Source organism: Clupea harengus, chromosome 25 (assembly GCF_900700415.2).
Source record: "Clupea harengus chromosome 25, Ch_v2.0.2, whole genome shotgun sequence".
Classification (NCBI taxonomy): Eukaryota; Metazoa; Chordata; class Actinopteri; order Clupeiformes; family Clupeidae; genus Clupea; species Clupea harengus.
Window position 1 is genome coordinate 14,444,645 of NC_045176.1, and position 20,025 is coordinate 14,464,669.

Below are 20,025 nucleotides of genomic sequence, written 5' to 3' on the forward strand. Positions count from 1 at the left end.
ACAGAACAAGAGCTGAACTACTTGAAGGTACAGCAAGAAAAAAAAGGAAACTATTAAATCTGATGTGCATGATATATACTTGTAGTGACCAAAAGAAAGTGTGATTTTGTTTTTTTCAGACACAGTATATCTTCTTGTCATGTGTAAATAATTTAGTCTGTTGTCCCTGTCTTCATGAAAAAGTGTTGGTTTTCCCTTAAAAGCTCTGGCTCAGAACACCACTAAGAGTTGTTATCATGCACTGAAAACATTTCAATATATCTAGATAGAAAAAAAACTAAATTAGCACTAGTTAATGCCTTACCAAGTATGCAGAAGACAATTATAAAAAACTTTTTAACACAAAACATCATGTTTTTTTCTAAGCCTTTGTGCTATCCAGTAGACTGTCAATACAAAACTGAGGAAACATTCTTTCCTTAGTCTTTTCTCTCACAGGCAGTCACATGTTCGACTCCGCCCATCCTACTTGGAAACATATCAGATCCAGATGAGTGAGTGTAGTATCAGGCTTATAAGCTTCAAAGCAAAGTGGCACAGTAAAAACTTTGCAATTTATCTTCAAACTGAATGATGAAGTAATATCAGACATACTGTAGTAAAATAGTCAGTCACAGACTAGGCCTGTATTGCCACCATGTGGTCAATTGTTTACATTGCAGAGACAAACAATGAATTTGTCCTCAAAATCAGTCAGAGCAGTAAGGAGGTAAGTGCTCTCTATCCATCCATCTCTATCTATAAGTGATCCTCTATCCATTCTAAGTGTGTTAAGTGCCCCAAAAGAGGAAATTCACAAGATCATCAGACACAACAGAGACATAACACTTAATTTACAAAAGGGTTTATTACATCATTACTCAAGTAATATGGCTAGAAATGAACAAGCTGATATTGCCTTCATGGCTAAATATTTCTATAAAATTGAAGTGAATTTGGCAGTGAACGCCAGTAGGTGTAGATGTATTGTGATGCACAGGCATGTTTTTCCCTCAGTGCAGTCATGTTTTTGTGTGGCAGACTGTGGTTTTGTGTCACTGTGGGCGTCAGAGCACAGTAGTACAGTGCAGAGTCAGAGACTTGAACAGAGGAGATCTGCAGAGACAATCGAGTTTTCTCTTCATTCACCCTCACAGATATTCGGTGATCTACATCTGATCTCAGATCATCTCCTGCAGTGTTGGCAGTGAGCACCAGAAACTCTGGAGCTGATCTGGGATACTGGCGATACCACAGTAGGGTGTGTACTGAAACAGTGTAGTCACACGACAGCATCACATTTTCTCCTTTCAATCCCTTCTCTTCTGATTTAGTTGGTTTAATGTCATCTGCAAAATGACCACCTGTGGATGAAATGAATTTCAATGTGTATTTGTCTGAGTAATACCTCTCACACAAGAATTGATCCACTTCAACATCACTATAAAGATTGAAGATCTCAATCTTGGAAACGTTTATGATTTCCACTCACCTATAAGAGAAGCCAGAAGCAGAAAAAAGCTGAGAGCCATCGTCCCCTGTGACAGATAATGTTTGACATCAACCCTGAGCACTCACACCTCCTCAGTTCAGCCTCTGTGTCTCTGGATCACAACACACTTCCTCAGACACATTCTTCACCCAGGCCCTCCTCTGGAGTAATGTCACATGATGCTATCATGAGTGAAAGACATTCTTAATGTTCCACAGCGGTTCATGATGGAAATGAAAGCATTTAAGTGTTTAAGGTTTTCATATCATCATGAGTTCAGGTGACTTGATCAATCTGTTCACCTCCTTTGGTGTAAAAATGACACAATGATTGTATGAGTTCTGGGTGTGTGGCTGTGACCGTGGGCTTCTGAATCAGACCCTTGCACCTTCTGGATGGTCAAAGAAACAGTTTTTGAGTTTGTTTCTCTAGAAAGACTTGAGTTTCCTCTTTCTTTAGTTTCACCATCAGACGAGGATCTACTTCTGACCTTTGGGGTTGTCCAGTGCTGTGTAGCATGAGCAGGAGAAACTGAGGAGGTGATCTTGGATACTGGCGATACCACTGTAGACGTACTGCTGAAGAATAACTACAAGTTACTATTAGATTCCTCCCCTATTGAAACTCCAGTTCTGTCTGGAGTGATTTTATTTCCCATACATGAAAAGAGCAAAAAACAGCATAGAGTGAAATGTCATTTGAAGTGTTAAATAATGTATTGTGAGGAGATAATTATGTATTGCAGGAGACTCCCTTATTGATGGAGATAATTTCCAAACACTGTTAACTTAAGAATATAATAATCAAGTGCCTTGTATTATTAATTACCTTATATGAATTATTTACTTATGTAAGCAGGAACATGGCTTTTCTGTGTTTCTGCGTGTGTGTAACTTAGATTATTAGGTGCCACTTTGTCTGCATATGTACAAGAGCATGTTTAGACCAGAAGTGATAAGAAGGGACGAACTGAGCTTCTTCCGACCTTGCAAAACTTCCATCCTTGCCTCGGACATCAGAAATCCACCACGTGGTTATCCCTGCTGAACGCTCAACTTCTGTCTATATAAACCTTGTGCGATGTGTTTATCATGGCTTCACTTTCAGCCTTGTGCTGGGAGTGAGCCCGATTGCAATTGTTGTTTGTCTAATAAATATACTTATATGCAGCTCCGGAGCCCTGAGGTAACTAGGGTGAATTTTCACCTATCACTTATGTCTGACACACCACTGACACCATGACACCTCATAGTGGCTGAAATGGGAATTACAGCATATTAACCTATTTGTGTTATTGTAGTCTTGTCTTGACAGTTTGAAAGCCTTAATAGTTGCGTGTCATTCCTACGAAAACTTTTGAGCTCAGTAATTATCCAAGTGAGTTCAAATCAGTGTTAATTTTGGCAGCTATTTTAGATTTAGTCTTAGTCTTAGTCTTTAGACGAAAATGCATATTAGTTTTAGTCACTTTTAGTCATTTTTATCCTGCTTAGTTTTAGTCTAGTTTTCGTCGACGAAAACTCAGAACATTTTAGTCTAGTTTTAGTCGACGAAGTCTCATTACATTTTAGTCTAGTTTTAGTCACATTAAACTAAAAATTAAGTCCATCTTATAGTCACATTAAACTCCTTTCCATCCCTTCTCAGGCCCGGGGACCCCTTGTGTTGTGTCTACAACTGCATAATAATCAAGCTTGCAGTACGTAAACTGTGGATGCAATTAGTCTCTAAGATACAGATCTCCTATGCCTACAGCTGAATTCCAATGAATTCAATGTAAATTATAATTTTAAGGCAATACTTAATTAACAGTATTATCATTAAAATATAAGAGAATATCAAGTCTAGATTTTGAAGATTCAAATGATCTGATAACACAATACAACTACTATGCCTACCTGGCCTTAGTTAAATCAACCACATATCCTCCATATGAATTGCTGTGCAATCTGATAACCAACATACAGTATTTAGCTAGACGGATAGTTTGAGAGTTGAAAGTAGTGCTAATAACAATTGCATAAATAGACAAGGATATGTAAACCAATCACATATTCATTTTTTTTTTCTTGATTAATGTCATGCGTGGCCTGTCCTATAGTCCATTCTGCAATGTGTTTACTAGCTAGTTATCGATAGCTAGTATAACTTAGCTATGCTACCTCATAGTTAGCCAACGTTAGCTAGCTAAAAGTTTTGGAACTCATTTGCCAAGCCAAACGGGAGGTTTCAATCGAAAATGACTCGCTAGTTATCCAAGCTGACACAACCTATACACTCGACTGCCCCTTTGAAGTTAACTTAATGTTGGCTAATATATTCGAATAACTAGTTAACATTAGCTAATTATCATTGACAGTTACTAGCTAATTTACCTTGGCATAAATGACAGGGTTGTCTTGTGCGCTTTCAGGTGCCTCTTGTTGTGTTCTTCCCATCTATTTTGAAGCCACACGGTTTCTCTCCGGTTATTGCGGTGCATTGTGTTTTATTTTCTGTCAAGTTATAATTTAAGACTGTCCAGATATCTATTCTTATTTGTCTTCCAGTACCGAGTGCTTGAACTTCAGCCATCATAACGTTAAGCCATAGGGCGTCACTTGCATGTCTGGCCATCTCACGGAGTGGAGGAGGGATAGATACAGGACCGGGCAACATTCAACCAATTATGTGCATACAAGTTTAGAAAAAAAAAACAATTGTGACTTAGTCAACCACCAACATTTTCGTCTCGTCTCGTCTCGTCAACGAAAGTTAAAATAGATTTAGTCATAGTTTTTATTTATAAAGATCCGTTTTCGTCACGTCTTAGTCACGGGAAAAAGGTCGTTAACGAATATTTTTCGTCATAGTTTTCGTCAACGAAATTAACACTGGTTCAAATTGATAATTGAACTGTTAACATATACAATGTTGAAGCATTTAGCAACTGGACTGGATAGAGGTTTATCTTACTTGTTGTTTGCCTTCAATGCTTTGAGATGTTTGCCTGGGCTATGCTCTAACTGAAAAGCAACAGGGTTTTTGGATGGTGGCTTTTGCTCAGTCTTACATAATCAATGTAATTACAGATGTAGCTCATATATAAATGTTACCTGCTTTGGCTGTGAAGGTTAGCACTGAATAGAGCAGCATAGTAAACTCACACAAGTTTCACAACACACATCTCTGTTACAAAGATCATTTCAGCACATGTGTCATGGTAGCTCCTCCTCTAGAACCATGCCAGAGTAGCTGTAGTGTCTCTCCATAGGGATCTCTGTGTGAAGCTTTAAAGAGGAAATACAGTGACCATTTGTTTTATAGACAGGGACCGTGTTTTATTGAAAATCATTCACAATATAGATACAATAGATAGTCTGACACGGTATTCTTGTATTGGGTTATTGTGTTTTTCTCTAATCTGATCACAATTGTTATCAGTAGTTAGTTATAATTATTTAGCCTACAGGCCAAAGCTATATGTAGCTTTACTTGGTTTGTTTTTCTTCATTGCTTTATGGAGCGTACCAGAATCAGAATCAGAATCAGAATTGTTTTCATTGCCAAGTAAGTTGACGCCTACCAGGAATTTGCTTTGGCATATTGGAGCAGACAATAAACATAAAACATAATAAATACTACAGAACATAAGATGTTTAATAGGGTTTATGTTGGAACCAGAACAGCTAGGCCAGTCCTGTGCTAGATTATCAGTGCTTTCTTTGTGATGTCAGACTAGGTTCATGTTATGTCATAATAAGCAGCAGCAGGCAAACATTCTAAAGTTTGTTTTGGGCTTTTTTCATTTAGTCTCTTCTGCTTTTTACTGAAAGTTATGAACTGTGCTGCTGTTCAGGTACTCAGGAATACCTCAAGTGGATTAACTAGAGACAGTCTCCAGTGTTGCTTACGAACACAGTGAGTAAGAATGCTATTTCAGCTATTTAATTTCAGTTCCTGTTTCTTTAAGACACTTAAAGCTTGTAATGAGGACAGATGTTTGGTGCCAATGGAAACAATGTTGTTTTTTGTTTGTTTAATGATGTGAGAAAGAAAGACATAAACATCTCCAACAGGCCTTTTGTATCATGGTGTTAGATTACAGTCATTGTGGGCCTCAGAGAACAGTAGAAGATGAATGTTTCTAGTTTTATTTTAGACACGAGCAGTATTAGTTGCAGTAATATGGATCAATTATATTGTGCAAAATAAAACATACTAGTAATTTGGTCAGAGTAGTTTAGTGAGGGTTAAAAGAGGGTTTTTGATAAAGTCCTTTAACTGTGGGACCCAGAGCACAGTTTAACACAGCAGAGTCAGACACTTTAGTTTGGAGTGAAATCTCACATTAAACTTGATCTCCTGTTGCTTTGTATGCCGTGGAGATCTTAAACACATCCACAATGCTTACTATTATTCATCACACCAACACTACAACATCAGTGATCATGATTTGAATAGTTATCTTACCTGAGTGACAGAGGAATAAGTAGTGTTTGAATGCACTGCTTCCTGATTATGTGTGAATGGAACAGTTAAAAGTAGTCTTATTGTCAAACAGGGAACTCTGAACTAACACTCTTAATGAGGAATGCCATGAAGAAAATGGAAAGGGCTCAGTGTTGCAGTTCAGGTAGCATGTAGTATTGTAGTTCAGATAATATTTTACAACTTCTTTTTTCATTATTGTTGTAGTAATAGTAGTAATATTAGTAGTATTTGGTTTAATTAGCACTAGTTGTGATGAATACCAATTATGATGTAACTCAAATCTGGTGCTTGTCTTTCTCTGTACCCATCTCTGTCACTGTAACAGTTTATAATGATGCCCTTCATTTCAATGATGCAACAGGTGTAACCACAGATGCTGTTCACAGGAAAACCTCTGATGGTGTTAAACTGATATCAGAGCGCTGGCAGGAAATGACTTTGATCTCTCTGAATGAAAGACATCCTGTTTTAAATGTGTGTTTTTGTACAGCTTTTCAAAGACTTTGTATCACTTGGCTGATCCCTCAGAGCACAGTAGTAGAGAGCTGTGTCTGCCAGAGTCAGATGATTAATGCTGAGTTCAGTAAATGTTTCACCAGTATTAGAGGTAAATCGTTTGTCAGAGCTTCGGAAAGCAGCAGAGCTTGATCGAGCACTTTTGTATAAAAGCCATTGTGGTGCCTCATCAGGATACTGTCTGTACCAGTAAAGCCAAACATAACTTTTGCTGGTGTCATATGAACATTTCAGGGTCACTGTCATTCCTTCTGGGTGACTGACACTGTCGCGATCAGGGTCAAGTTTGTCAGCCATTATTTCTGAAAAGCAAACACGTTAGAGCGCAATTTTTTTTATCATGTTAAATATTTTATGTACAAAATGATTAAAACATCATTAGAAACTGAACATGTCTAAATAGTTTACCAGTGGTGATGATGAGAATCAGAAGTAGTGATTTGTCCATGTTGCTGCCAGATCAGGTCAGTGTTCTTGACATGTATGTCATTTGTTCTCTGTCGTGCTGCTCTATGTACAGCTGAAAGTGTGTCTGCACCTTTTCAATGAAAAGGGAAATTCAACAGGAAGTTACTCTCTTCTCATGTCACTCAGCACACAATGTCATTGCTACACCCATTAATAATCCCAACCTCATCTTTATTGACTGGATCATGGCTGAAGTTTATGATTCATGCCAACAACAAGGTCAGTTTAGTCCTATAATGTCTGTGGTTCAGTCTAAAGTCTCCATCTATCTGTCTTGGTCTAACATATGTAGGGTTTGAGCAGTACAGCGGTGACCCCCTTGGTGTCTTAGTATTGAATCATTGCCCCCTGTAGGTTGGAATAAGAATTGCACAAACACTTCCACCTCTGAGTCCTGACGTCCGTGACAGACTCAGATCTTTTCCTGGTCTTTGGGACTGGAGATGAAATTACATTATAAAGAGTTCAGGACTGACTCCTAAAACTGTATAACTTTTAAACGTAATAAACTCCAAGGAGAGGGAAATAGATATTAATCTTTTTGCCTTTTTTATTTTTATTTTTTTTATAAACCAATTTCATAAAAGTTGAAAGATTAATGTTTCTAATTCCTTTGAGACATACACAGCATGAAGTAATGAGGTTCAAACAAAACATTATTTTTGTTTGATCAGAGTAGATTAGAAATGTGAGTCAGAAACATCTCAAAGAGTACTACTGGTTTGAGAGAGAGAGAGAGAGAGAGAGAGAGAGAGAGAGAGAGATAGAGAGAGAAAGAGAGAGAGAGAGGAGGAGGATTTCGTAGCAGGATGTATTACACTGCTGTCACTGTGGGCCTCAGAGCACAGTAGTACACAGCAGAGTCAGACTCTTGTAGATTCTGGATGATCAGAGGAACTGAGCTGGAGGAGAAGTTTAGTGTGGAGTGAAATCTCTCATTGAACTCAGTGCCTTTTTCTCCAGAGCTATATTTGTCTCTTCTCAGTATACATTTGGGGAAATCCTTTGGTCTCTGTTTGTACCAGAACAGGTCAGGATTAGTAGAAGAGCTCTCATATACACAGGGCAGGATCACTGTTTCTCCTTCAAAACTGATCACATGGGACTCCTGCTGATGAACCTGATCTCCTTTGGCTCTGCATGCTGTTGAAGATATTACACACATTTATAAGACTGGGGATGTTTGATCATGCCAACATGAAAACATCAATGATGATTGAGTGAGTATTAAATATCTTAAATATCTCACCTGTGGAAAATAATACAAGAATAATCAGCATTTTCACCCTTTCATTCATGATTGTGTCTGTGAAATGTATCTTACTGACAAACTGTGGCCTGCTGAAATGTATCTTACTGACAAACAGGGAACTCTTCTATAATGCTCACTGTAGACAGATTAGTGATCTATGACACTTCTTCAACCAATTAAAGTTGTGAAGCATCTCTAACCTGATGTCAAAAATGTAGGCTGAACCACCAGCTCAAAACAGCAAGAAGAATGTATTCGGTCTCAGTTTAAAAATGATCACAATATACTGAATGATGCTGCCATCCAGTGGTCATATCCCTTATTACTGCACTACTTCTCAGCCACCTCAGGCCAAGTATATTATATCCAGTGATGGGCAAGCTACTTGATATGTGTAGTGAGCTAAGCTACAAGCTACTCTACAATAAATTCAGCTTCACTACACAGAAGCTACCACTCATAAAAATGTAGCAAGCTAAGTTACAAAAACCTGTCAAAAGTAGCTTGATACATTAGTAGCTACTTTCAGTTAAACAAACTGCATGCCAAGTCAATGCAATTTTAGTGATCAACACAACTGTCAGATAAAGGCTAAAATATGTTTAGATTTATGTATTGAACAATAGCCCAATACACAAAAAACAAATGCATGAGTTTACATATTAACATAACATGAGTTTACAAATTAAACTTTGCTAAGAACTGTCTCAGACCTCTGTTTAGGAAAACAATCGTGACTACCACTACCATCATACAGCCTTATGTGTGTGTGTGTCCGTGTTGCCAACTACTCTGTGAGGAAAGTAGCTCTCCCAAAAATCGCCAGAAGTCGTTAGATGACGCATGACGCACAATATGCAATTCTGAGAGAGGTAACATTTGTGCACGAATACAAAGTTCTGATATTTTGCCCGCAAATACAAAGTTTTAATATTTTGCTGTTATCTAGTCAGACTGGCCGCGCAGCCGCTGTGTGAGTGGAGATGAGACGATGACAGCCCTCGCTGTACTCAGCTCTCGTGAGATCGTTTGTAACGTGAACTGCAAAAAGGCATATGTGAGATGCTTTTTCAGTGCTTTGTCAACACAATAATCCACCAAATGACAAAAAACATCAGAACTGTCCAGGAGAAATTAGCTTTCGAGGACGCTACTGCGCTACCTGATCAATAAAAGAGCTTAGCTACTGAAAAGTTACTTGGTTTTGTAAATAGCGACGTTACAGTCAAGCTACTGGCAAATGTAGTTAAGCTAGTAGCGTCACTACAAGTAGCGACGCTACTGCCCATCACTGATTATATCATATCTAAAAAGCTAAGTGTGTTGTTGGAAAATGACATATTAATGGGCAATGTTTAACTGAAATCTAAATTGACCTTGTCTTCTAATACAATTAGTCCAACCTCAGTCTACAATGACAACTGCACTCATAAGAAAGACCTACATTTCTCTGTGTGGTGTCGACATCAAGACACAGTAGGATTGACTGAAAACCTCTGTGTTGTTGAAGAGGAAAATTAGACTTTCTGAGAGATGACAGCGCTGATTCACAGACATAAGCACTCTTCAAAGATAGCTAATGATAGACATTTATGAATGACAGGATGTGTCAGTGTGACATATTTAGTACACCTGTTGGATAAGAGAGGTGTGAGAGAAGGGGATATTTCATTATGCTTCATTTTCATAATTGGTTTTATGTTGTTCTTTTTCATTTTCATCGTGGTCATTGTATATTTGAATTAAGTGACGTCTGTACTGAATGCATTGGCTAATCTTATTTACAAAAAGAAGTAAACTTGACAGACATTGTTCCTTGTCAGGTTATGCAAAAGACCAATATAAAAACGTTGGATACATTCTTGCTTGGTAATTTTATTTGTACATTGCAAGCACTGATTCATTCGCTGATTCCTTCTCCAGTCATGTTTTTGTATGGTAGTCTGTGTTTTTTTGTCACTGTGGGCCTCAGAGCACAGTAGTACAGTGTCAGACACTTGAACAGAGGAGATCTGCAGAAAGACTTGAGTTTTCTCTTTGTTTAGTTTCACCATCAGACGAGGATCTACTTCTGACCTTTGAGGTTCTTCAGCGCTGTGTAGCATGATCACAAGGAACTGAGGATCTGATCTGGGATACTGGCGATACCACTGTAGCGTTACACTACTGTCTGTAGTAGAGTAGCTACAGGATAAGGTGACATTAGATCCTTCTTCAGTGTAACTCTGATTTTGGTTTGATGTGATTGTATTTCCCAAAATTATACCTGGAAAAGAAAGAAAATGTGTGAAGCTCTTTAAAATAACTGAAATATAGAATAAGAATTAGACTGCTGATTTACTGTTGAAAACATCTGTGCACATATGTCCTATTGCAAACTATCTTCATCTTTTAGTTAGAATTCATACCTGCTGTTGCACTGAACAAGATAAGTCCATACAGCAACATGGTGTGGGCTGCTTCAGGAAAGTAAGTCCAACACTGAATGGTTGACACTGAAATGCTCCTCTCAGACTGCACAAAGCTCCACCTTCACCTTATCACACACAAATCAGCAGGTGTGAGCAGCTTTCCTGCCAGAAGTCATGTGGTGAGATTTAACCGATCTGTACTGCACTTTCATACTGACTGTGATGACTTTAATAATGGAACACATTTAAGTACAATGTCCCATTGTGCTATGTTTTTAATGAAAGAGCATCTAGATCTGCCCTTCATAGACTTTGAGGGAGGTACCAGGTTCTCAGAACCTCCAGCTATCTCTGTTATAACGCCAACTCATGGCAGGAAAGGGTTAAAACTCATTAACTTCATTAACTTAGGCCCACCACACCTCCAGAAAGGATTGGGAGAAAACAGTCACCATTTTCTTCTGGCTCATCACTGCTCTCTTTGTGATGTCACAGTAGGTTGATGATTTCATCATAAACGGCAGCGCAGTCAAACATTCCAAAGTCTGTTTTGTGCTTTTGTACTTTTGCTTCCTAAGCTTTTTACTGAAAAAGATACAAACTGTGCAAATGTTAAGGCATTCAGGAATATTTTAATCAGATTAACTGAAGTTATACTTTACTGTGAGTAAAATTGTCTCTGTAATTTGATTTCAAATTGAATTAATTTTAATTTATGATATCAGTTTTCTTCATAAATAAATATGTAGTGCCTGTGGTTAGTGTATAATACAGTTCGTACAGATGTTTTAATAACTGTAACAATAACTAACATTTTCTTATCATTACCTATGTTTAGTGACAGTACAACATTCAGTACAGTAGTCTTACTGGATTGCCCTCTCTGATGATGTTCTCTCGGGTGATGTTCACGACAGACAGCAAGGAGGGAATATAACCCTCATAGCTGAGTAAATTAATCTTTCGTAGCCATTCTTGCATGGAATGTAGACAGAGTTTTACATTTATAAGACAGCATTCATTTTCTATGTCAGATATCAATCATCGAAGTGATTTCATGATTGGCAGTCTAATGTCTGATGTCACAATAGATAATATAGAGAGTAATGTTGCCATCTAGCGGCCATCTCCCTTGTTAGGTCTACTCCATAACTTCCCAGCCTCCTCATGACAAGTATTTGTCTTAACAATAAAAACATCATAATGTTTTGTGTATTGCTTAGAAAATATTTTCAATTTAAACGTATTCAGTGGAAATGAAGACTAGAGTCACATTTCAATGGCTTTTTTAGGGGCCTTTCAACTAAGACAGGAGTTTTTGTAAAGTTAAAGTATTGAACTAAATAAGCAGCTAGAATGAGCAATGTATTTCAGTATTTCATGGTTGAACTGTGATGAATGCCATTGACACTGTACTTAAATATGGACTCTCTGCGTGTCTACCTCTCTCTTCATCTTGTATATCTTTACATTAAATGATAGTCAGGTTTTTGTATGGCAGTCTGTGGTTTTGTGTCACTGTGGGCGTCAGAGCGCAGTAGTACAGTGCAGAGTCAGACACTTGAACCGAGGAGATCTCCAGAAAGACTTGAGTTTTCTCCTTGTTGATCTTCCCAGTTAACCGAGGATCTGTGTCTGATATCTGATCTGAACTGTACACACTCACAAGATGCTTTGGAACTGATCTGGGATATTGGTGATACCACTGTAGACTGTTGGTTGTTGTAGAGTAGTTACAGGACAATGTAACTCTGGATCCTTCCTCAGCATACACCTCAGGGCTGTTTGGTGAGATGACATTCTCAGAACTGACACCTGCAAACAAAGTGAAATAAGTGAATGAATAAGATATGCCTCTTGAGATATTAAAACAACGTGCTGTGTTATCAGTTCATTATTAACATAGAGTTGACAATTGTGCAATATGACAATAGCATTAATCTGAAAGTTTTAATATTTACCAAGAGCAGCGGCAAAGACTGCAGAAAACAAAAGTAGCATTTTATAGGAAATTAGAAAATCACCACAGAGAACAGGTTTAATGAACTTGAGTTCTAGCCCATTCTATGCCAGACTGTTGAAATGAAATGAACATACATTATCATAAGCTCCTCCTTCTGCCCTGAAGGGAGTGGCTAAGATATAGCTCTGAAGTGCATAAATATCAAAAAGCTGTTTTCTCTCTCTAAATAAGAAAGTTATTCTCAACTTGGAAAAGTACATGTGCATTAAAAATAAACCACCAAAAAGTTTTTTTTGTTTTACTTTTTCCATTAGCCATTACTTTTTCAAATTCCCAAAGCATATTAATTTAAGGCCAGTCCACATGCATAATGTGATTAACAAACTTAATCATGCAAAATACCCACCGCTGTGCAAATGTCTGAAATACTCAATCGTATCAGCTAAACAAAGATAAACTGTGTCACTGTTATTGGTCAAGTCAGCCATTTTCTCATTTTCTCATTTTCTCAACACTCATCATAGCTTTTAGCCTTTTCTGTTTGTAGATTATGCCTCCTGTACTAGGAATTACTGCTCTTAATACACAACCTAATGCCTTGACATGATCAGCTCGTCATATTTAGTTAGATGTACTTTGTAGTTTCACTGCCAGACCTACTTTCATAGAACTAATACATTTTAAGAGTGCCACACACTCTTGTTCTTGAAGCCTCGTTTGGATACTGCCTACCAGTAAAGATAAATATATTCACTGCTTGTGTCATATGAACACTGCAAATTTCCAGAGTTCCCTTCCACACTTTCTATGTAGGAATTGGCAGGACTAAGTTGATCGGCTGCAATATCTGTGAAGAATTGAAGAAAGGTTTATGCAGACTGTTATCCCTGATATAGTATAGAGTGTAGTATACGGTATATTAAACTACCATCCAGTGCTTTTCATTATTCACATATTTTCTGCGGTCTCCAGATGTTGTTGCTCAATTTCTCTCTCCATCTCTTCAGGGTTTGTGTTTGTCTCAATCAGTCCTTCTGTCTCCATCCTCTTTCCCTTTGCTCTGTCCTGCCTGATGTCTACATTTCCTATCTCAATTCCATTGTTTTCTTCATTCTTGTCATCTATTTCTCCCTGACACCATGTCTTCTTTCCCCCTCTCACTGCCTTCATCGCCTTCTCTTTCTCCAGCAGTCTGATCTCCTCTCTTAGTTTCTCCCTGTAACTCACTACCTCCCTACATCTCACTTTCTCTCAGGCGGTCCATCTCCATTTGTTTCTTCTTTTCCATCTCTCTTTTCCTCTCGTTCTTCCTCCACCACTCTTGCTCCTCTCCCTGATCCTGATTGGTGCTCTCCTCCTCACAGTCTGAAGGGCTCATGTGTTTTCTCTCCTGTCTTCTTCCTCTTCTCAGCTCTCTGCCTGAGTGGCTCCTACTGGTGGTCTGCCAGCTGATCTGCTCCCCACTGGTCTTGGCCAAATCAAGCTGCATGAACAATTTGTTTTAAATTACAGGATGAAAGCCAGAATTTGGCTGAACATCAGTGTTTCACATTTCATGATTTCATAAATAACGAGCGTTAAAGATTTATATTCACACATTTAGACCTGAAGAAAGGAAAAGGAATATATCCAATGCTACATTATGATTATACAATGCAATTAAGGGAACTTATTTTTTATTGTTTCACTACATTTCAAAAGTAGCTGTAAATATTTATTGAAGGAAATGTCTTTTTCTTTACCTTCCTCATTCTCTTGATCCCAATCCTGCCATCTAGTGGATCCATCAGCAGTAGATGGTAAAACTTTACGGGCTGGGAAGTTTCCCTGAGGATCCACTGCCTCTCCAGCTGCTGGGCGTGGTTCAGCACCATGGTCTTACTATGCTGGAGTCTCCTCTCCATCTCTCTGAACCGCTCATGGACCAGGCCGCCCAGGTAGCGCTGCCACTCCTGTTGCATGAAGAGGGCCATAGCTCTCTGGGAGGGAGATAGATGTTGATAACCAAAACAGCAAAATAGTTCAAACTAGTCAGATTAGTTTTACATACTAGATCATGGTTGAGACCATGTCATGTACAAAGAGAAAGGGATATTTCTAGTATGTTCTAGTATGATGTTCTTCTAATACTTTCTATTAATAATTGCAGTGACAGTTTTCCCTCTCGTGCAATATTGATGTTCTCCTACTTATCATGAATCTAATGGAAATGCAATTCAATCCTGATTAAGAAGCACTCACCATTTAATTTGGTCTTGTCTGCCTAAAATTAACATAACTGAATGTTGTGCATGTCATTTTGTCACGAATCTAACCCTTTTGTGATGTCATGCTGGGTCTTTACATCTTTTGGTGTTTCATCTGTAAATAGCCTGTATGGTTTAAATAACAATAACTTCTGGTTTATGAAGACCACTTTTGGACTCTGTTCTGCCCATAATATGTTTTATGTATCTACGCCCACGAGATCGGGAAGCAATGGAAATTTGGAACACACAAACATCGTTCACATAGCAACACTGTCAACTGTCACGGCAAACTCAAGTTTAATGTATTTTTAATTTTGAATCTCATAGAAAGCAATGACTTTTCACTGTACTGCTCTGTCTATATGTTTATGCTTCCTAGCGTTAATATAAATTAAGCAGCGAGCCAAACTCCTTTTTCAAGAGCCAGGAAAATGAGCCTTCTTGCTCCTTTATTGACCACATTGAATGGAGCAAGAAGGCTCATTCCCGATCTCGTGGGCGTCAAAATAAAAGTCATATTCAAAATAAAAGTCCTATACAAACAATTCAACTTCAATCACCAAAACACATAAAACATATTATGGGCAGAACAGACTCTTTGGCCACTGACTCTTTGACCACTGACAAGTCTCCCTGTCTCTCCCTCTTTCACTCTATCGTTTGAGGGATTCAGAGGACCGCCCCCCTAACTACACCTAACTACACACAGCCTATATCTGAGCATCACAGTGGTAATGTTATGTTTATAGAAACAATAGTGAACAGACTTCTACTTAAATTTCCATTGCCTAAAAAACACTTGATCTTAGTATTTCATTATTCATTCTTTATAGTAAGTAATAATGTTGTACTGTTTGTGTAAATTGCACTATTGTAGGATGCAATGTGTTACCATAATGAACTCTCATTCACTGTTTCATAAAATAGTATATTTCACTCAAAATATAGTCATAGTCATAGTGTGGGAAGGATGTGTGCAGTCTCAGTTTAAAAATGATCACAATATACTGAATGATGCTGCCATCCAGTGGTCATGTCTCTTATTACTGCACTATAGTAGTCCACGACATCTCAGCCAAGTATATTACATTGTAACTAAAAAAAAAAGAAATGTAAGTAGTAACACTAAATGTGTTGTTGTTAAAAAGGACATGTTATTAGGCAATGTCTTGCTGAAACATTTGCAATGACCGTTTACAATAACAACTGCACTCACAAGGAAGACCTACATTTATCTTTGTGTGGTGTCATGCTTCATTTTCATAATTGGTTGTATGTTATTCTATTTCATTTTCCTCGTGGTCATTGTATATTTCAAATAAGTGACGTCTATACTTAAGGTATTGGCTGATCTTATTTACAAAAAGAAGTAAACTTAACAGACATTGTTTCCATGTCAGGATCTGCATAAGACAAAGATAAAGATGTTGAATACATTTTTACCCAGTACTTGCATTTGTACATTGCAAGCACGGATTCATTCACAGATTCCTTCTCCTCTCATGTTTTTGTATGGCAGTCTGTGGTTTTGTGTCACTGTGGGCGTCAGAGCACAGTAGTACAGTGCAGAGTCAGAGACTTGAACAGAGGAGATCTCCAGAAATACTTGAGTTTTCTCTTTGTTTTGTTTCACCATCAGACGAGGATCTACTTCTGATCTTTGAGTTTCAGTGCTTTTTAGTATGAGCACAAGGAACTGAGGAGCTGATCTGGGATACTGGCGATACCACTGTAGCGTTACACTACTGGATGTTGTAGAGTAGCTACAGGATAAGGTGACATTAGATCCTTCTTCAGTGTAACTCTGATTTTGGTTTGATGTGATTGTATTTCCCAAAATTATACCTGGAAAAGAAAGAAAATGTGTGAAGCTCTTTAAAATAACTGAAATATGGAATAAGAATTAGACTGCTGATTTACTGTTGAAAACATCTGTGCACTTATGTCCTATTGCAAACTATCTTCATCTTAAAGTTAGAATTCATACCTGCTGTTGCACTGAACAAGATAAGTCCATACAGCAACATGGTGTGGGCTGCTTCAAGAAAGTAAATCCAACACTGAATGGTTGACACTGAAATGCTCCTCTCAGACTGCACAAAGCTCCACCTTCACCTTATCACACACAAATCAGCAGGTGTGAGCAGCTTTCCTGCCAGAAGTCATGTGGTGAGATTTAACCGATCTGTACTTCGCTTTGAAACTGACTGTGATGACTTTAATAATGGAACACAGTTAAGTACAATGTCCCATTTTTAATGTTAGAGCATCCAGATCTGCATTCCATAGACTTTGAGGCAGGTACCTTCCATTTCTTTGCGCTATAAGGGCACCCATACAGAACCTCCAGCTAATGCCATTATAATGGCAACTCATGGCAGGAAAGGGTTAAAACAGATTGCTCATAGCAGTGGGCACCTTCCTTCATCAGTGTTTCATTAACGTAGGCCCACAACACCTCCAGAAGGGATTTGGAAATAGCAGTCACCATTTTCTTCTTGCTCATCACTGCTCTCTTTGTGATGTCACAGTAGGTCGATGTTTTCATCATAAAAGGTATGGTAGTCTGTGGTTTTGTGTCACTGTGGGCGTCAGAGCACAGTAGTAGAGTGCAGAGTCAGAGACTTGAACAGAGGAGATCTCCAGAAAGACTTGAGTTTTCTCTTTGTTTAGTTTCACCATCAGACAAGGATCTACTTCTGACCTTTGGGGTTGTCCAGTGCTGTGTAGCATGAGCAGGAGGAACTGAGGAGCTGATCTGGGATACTGGCGATACCACTGTAGATGTACTGCTGAAGAGTAGCTGCAGGATAAGGTGACATTAGATTCCTTCTCTGTTGAGACTTCAGTTCTGTCTGGAGTGATTTTATTTCCCATACAGACACCTGAAAAGAGAAAAAACTAAATATAGTCAAATGTCATCTCAAGTTTTAAATAATTTATAGATGATTTGTCAAAATTCAGTGCCCTGCAAGATCCACATTTCTGTCCATTGTGTAGGTACCTGCTAAGATACTGATCCAAAACACTCTGTAGAGTAACATTGTAAATGTCATCACCAGAGCACTGCTACAATAGGTAACTATGATGACAAAGATCCTCATCCAGTAGCATGAAAGAAGCATCATGTGTGGCATGAAACACTGACAGCAGTAGTGTGATCAGTCTGACACTGAGGAGACTTGCAGGAGACTCCTTTATGTCTGACACACCACTGACACATGACTCCTTCTTGTGGCTAAAATAGGAATTACAGCATGCCAACATATTTTTGTCATATTAATTGTTGTATTTAATCGTTATTTCACTGTCTTGTCTTGACAGTTTGAAAACTTTATTATTTGCATGTCTCATTCCTAAGAAAACGTTTGAGCCCAGTAATTACCTTAAGTAAGTTCAAATTGATAATTGAACTGTTAACATATACAATGTTAAGCACCTGGACTAGTGAGAAGTTTATCTTACTTGTTTACCTGCAAAGCTTTGATATGTTTGCCTGGGCTATGGTCTAACTGAAAAGCAACAGGGTTTTGGATGGTGGCTTTTGCTCAGTCTTCCATAATGGATGAAATTAAAGATGTAGCTCATATATAAATGTTACCTGCTTTGGCTGTGAAGGTTAGTGCTGAATAGAGCAGCATAGTAAACTCACACAAGGTTCACAACACACATCTCTGTTACAAATATCATTTCAGCACATGTGTCATGTGAGCTCCTCCTCTAGAACCATGCCAGAGTAGCTGTAGTGTCTCTCCATAGGGATCTCTGTGTGAGGTTTGAAGAGGAAAAACAGTGACCATTTGTTTTATAGACAGGGACTGTGTTTTATTGGAAATCATTCACAATATAGTGAATAGATAGTCTGACACGGTATTCTTGTTTTGGGTTATTGTGTTTTTCTCTAATCTGATCACAATTGTTATCAGTAGTTAGTTATAATTATTTAGCCTACAGGCCAAAGCTATATGTAGCTTTACTTGGTTTGTTTTTCTTCATTGCTTTATGGAGCGTATCAGAATCAGAATAAGAATTGTTTTTATTGCTAAGTAAGTTTACGCCTACCAGGAATTTGCTTTGGCATATTGGAGCAGACAATAAACAGAAAACATAATAAATACTACAGAACATAAGATCTTTAATAGGGTTTATGTTGGAACCAGAACAGCTAGGCCAGTCCTGTGGTAGATTATCAGTGCTTTCTTTGTGATGTCAGACTAGATTCATGTTATGTCATAATAAGCAGCAGCAGGCAAACATTCTAAAGTTTGTTTTGGGCTTTTTTCATTTAGTCTCTTCTGCTTTTTACTGAAAGTTATGAACTATGCTGCTGTTCAGGTACTCAGGAATACCTCAAGTGGATTAACTAGAGACAGTCTCCAGTGTTGCTTACTAACACAGTGAGTAAGAATGCTATTTCAGCTATTTTATTTCAGTCTCTGTTTCTTCAAGACACATAAAGCTTGTAATGAGGACAGATGTTTGGTGTCAATGGAAACAATGTGGTTGTTTGTTTGTTTAATGATGTGAGAAAGAAAGACATACACATCTCAAACAGGCCTTCTGTATCATGGTGTTTTATTCTTGTCATTGTGGGCATCAGAAAACAGTAGAAGATGAATGTTTCTAGTTTTATTTGAGACACGAGCAGTATTAGTTGCAGTAATATGGATCAATTATATTGTGCAAAGTAAAACATACTAGTAATTTGGTCAGAGTAGTTTAGTGAGGGATAAAAGAGGGTTTTTGATGTATTACAGTCCTTTAACCGTGGGCCTCAGAGCACAGTTTAACACAGCAGAGTCAGACGCTTGTAAACCCTTCAATTTAGTTTGGAGTGAAATCTCACATTAAACTTGATCTCCTGTTGCTTTGTATGCCGTGGAGATCTTAAACACATCCACAACGCTTAGTATTATTCATCACACCAACACTACAACATCAGTGATCATGATTTGAATAGTTATCTTACCTGAGTGACAGAGGAATAAGTAGTGTTTAAATGCACTGCTTCATGATTATGTGTGAATGGAACAGTTGAAACTAGTCTTAGTGTCAAACAGGGAACTCTGAACTAACACTCTTCATGAGGAATGCCATGAGGAAAATGGAAAGGGCTCAGGGTTGGAGTTCAGGTAACATGTAGTATTGTAGTTCAGATAATATTTTACAACTTCTTTTTTCATTGTTGTTGTAGTAATATTAGTAGTATTTGGTTCAATTAG

General features: G+C 38.1%; 2 gene segments (V, D, J or C); both read right to left on the reverse strand.

Annotated features, from left to right (window-relative positions):
• Positions 1–906: 906 nt before the first annotated feature.
• LOC116219577 lies at positions 907–1,522 on the reverse strand. The segment is given in 2 exon segments: positions 907–1,343; positions 1,472–1,522. Coding segments are annotated over 2 exon segments (477 nt in total).
• A 10,540-nt stretch (positions 1,523–12,062) lies between these two features.
• On the reverse strand, positions 12,063–17,702 carry LOC122128844. The segment is given in 3 exon segments: positions 12,063–12,220; positions 13,145–13,151; positions 17,501–17,702. Coding segments are annotated over 3 exon segments (345 nt in total).
• Between the last annotated feature and the right edge of the window lie 2,323 nt (positions 17,703–20,025).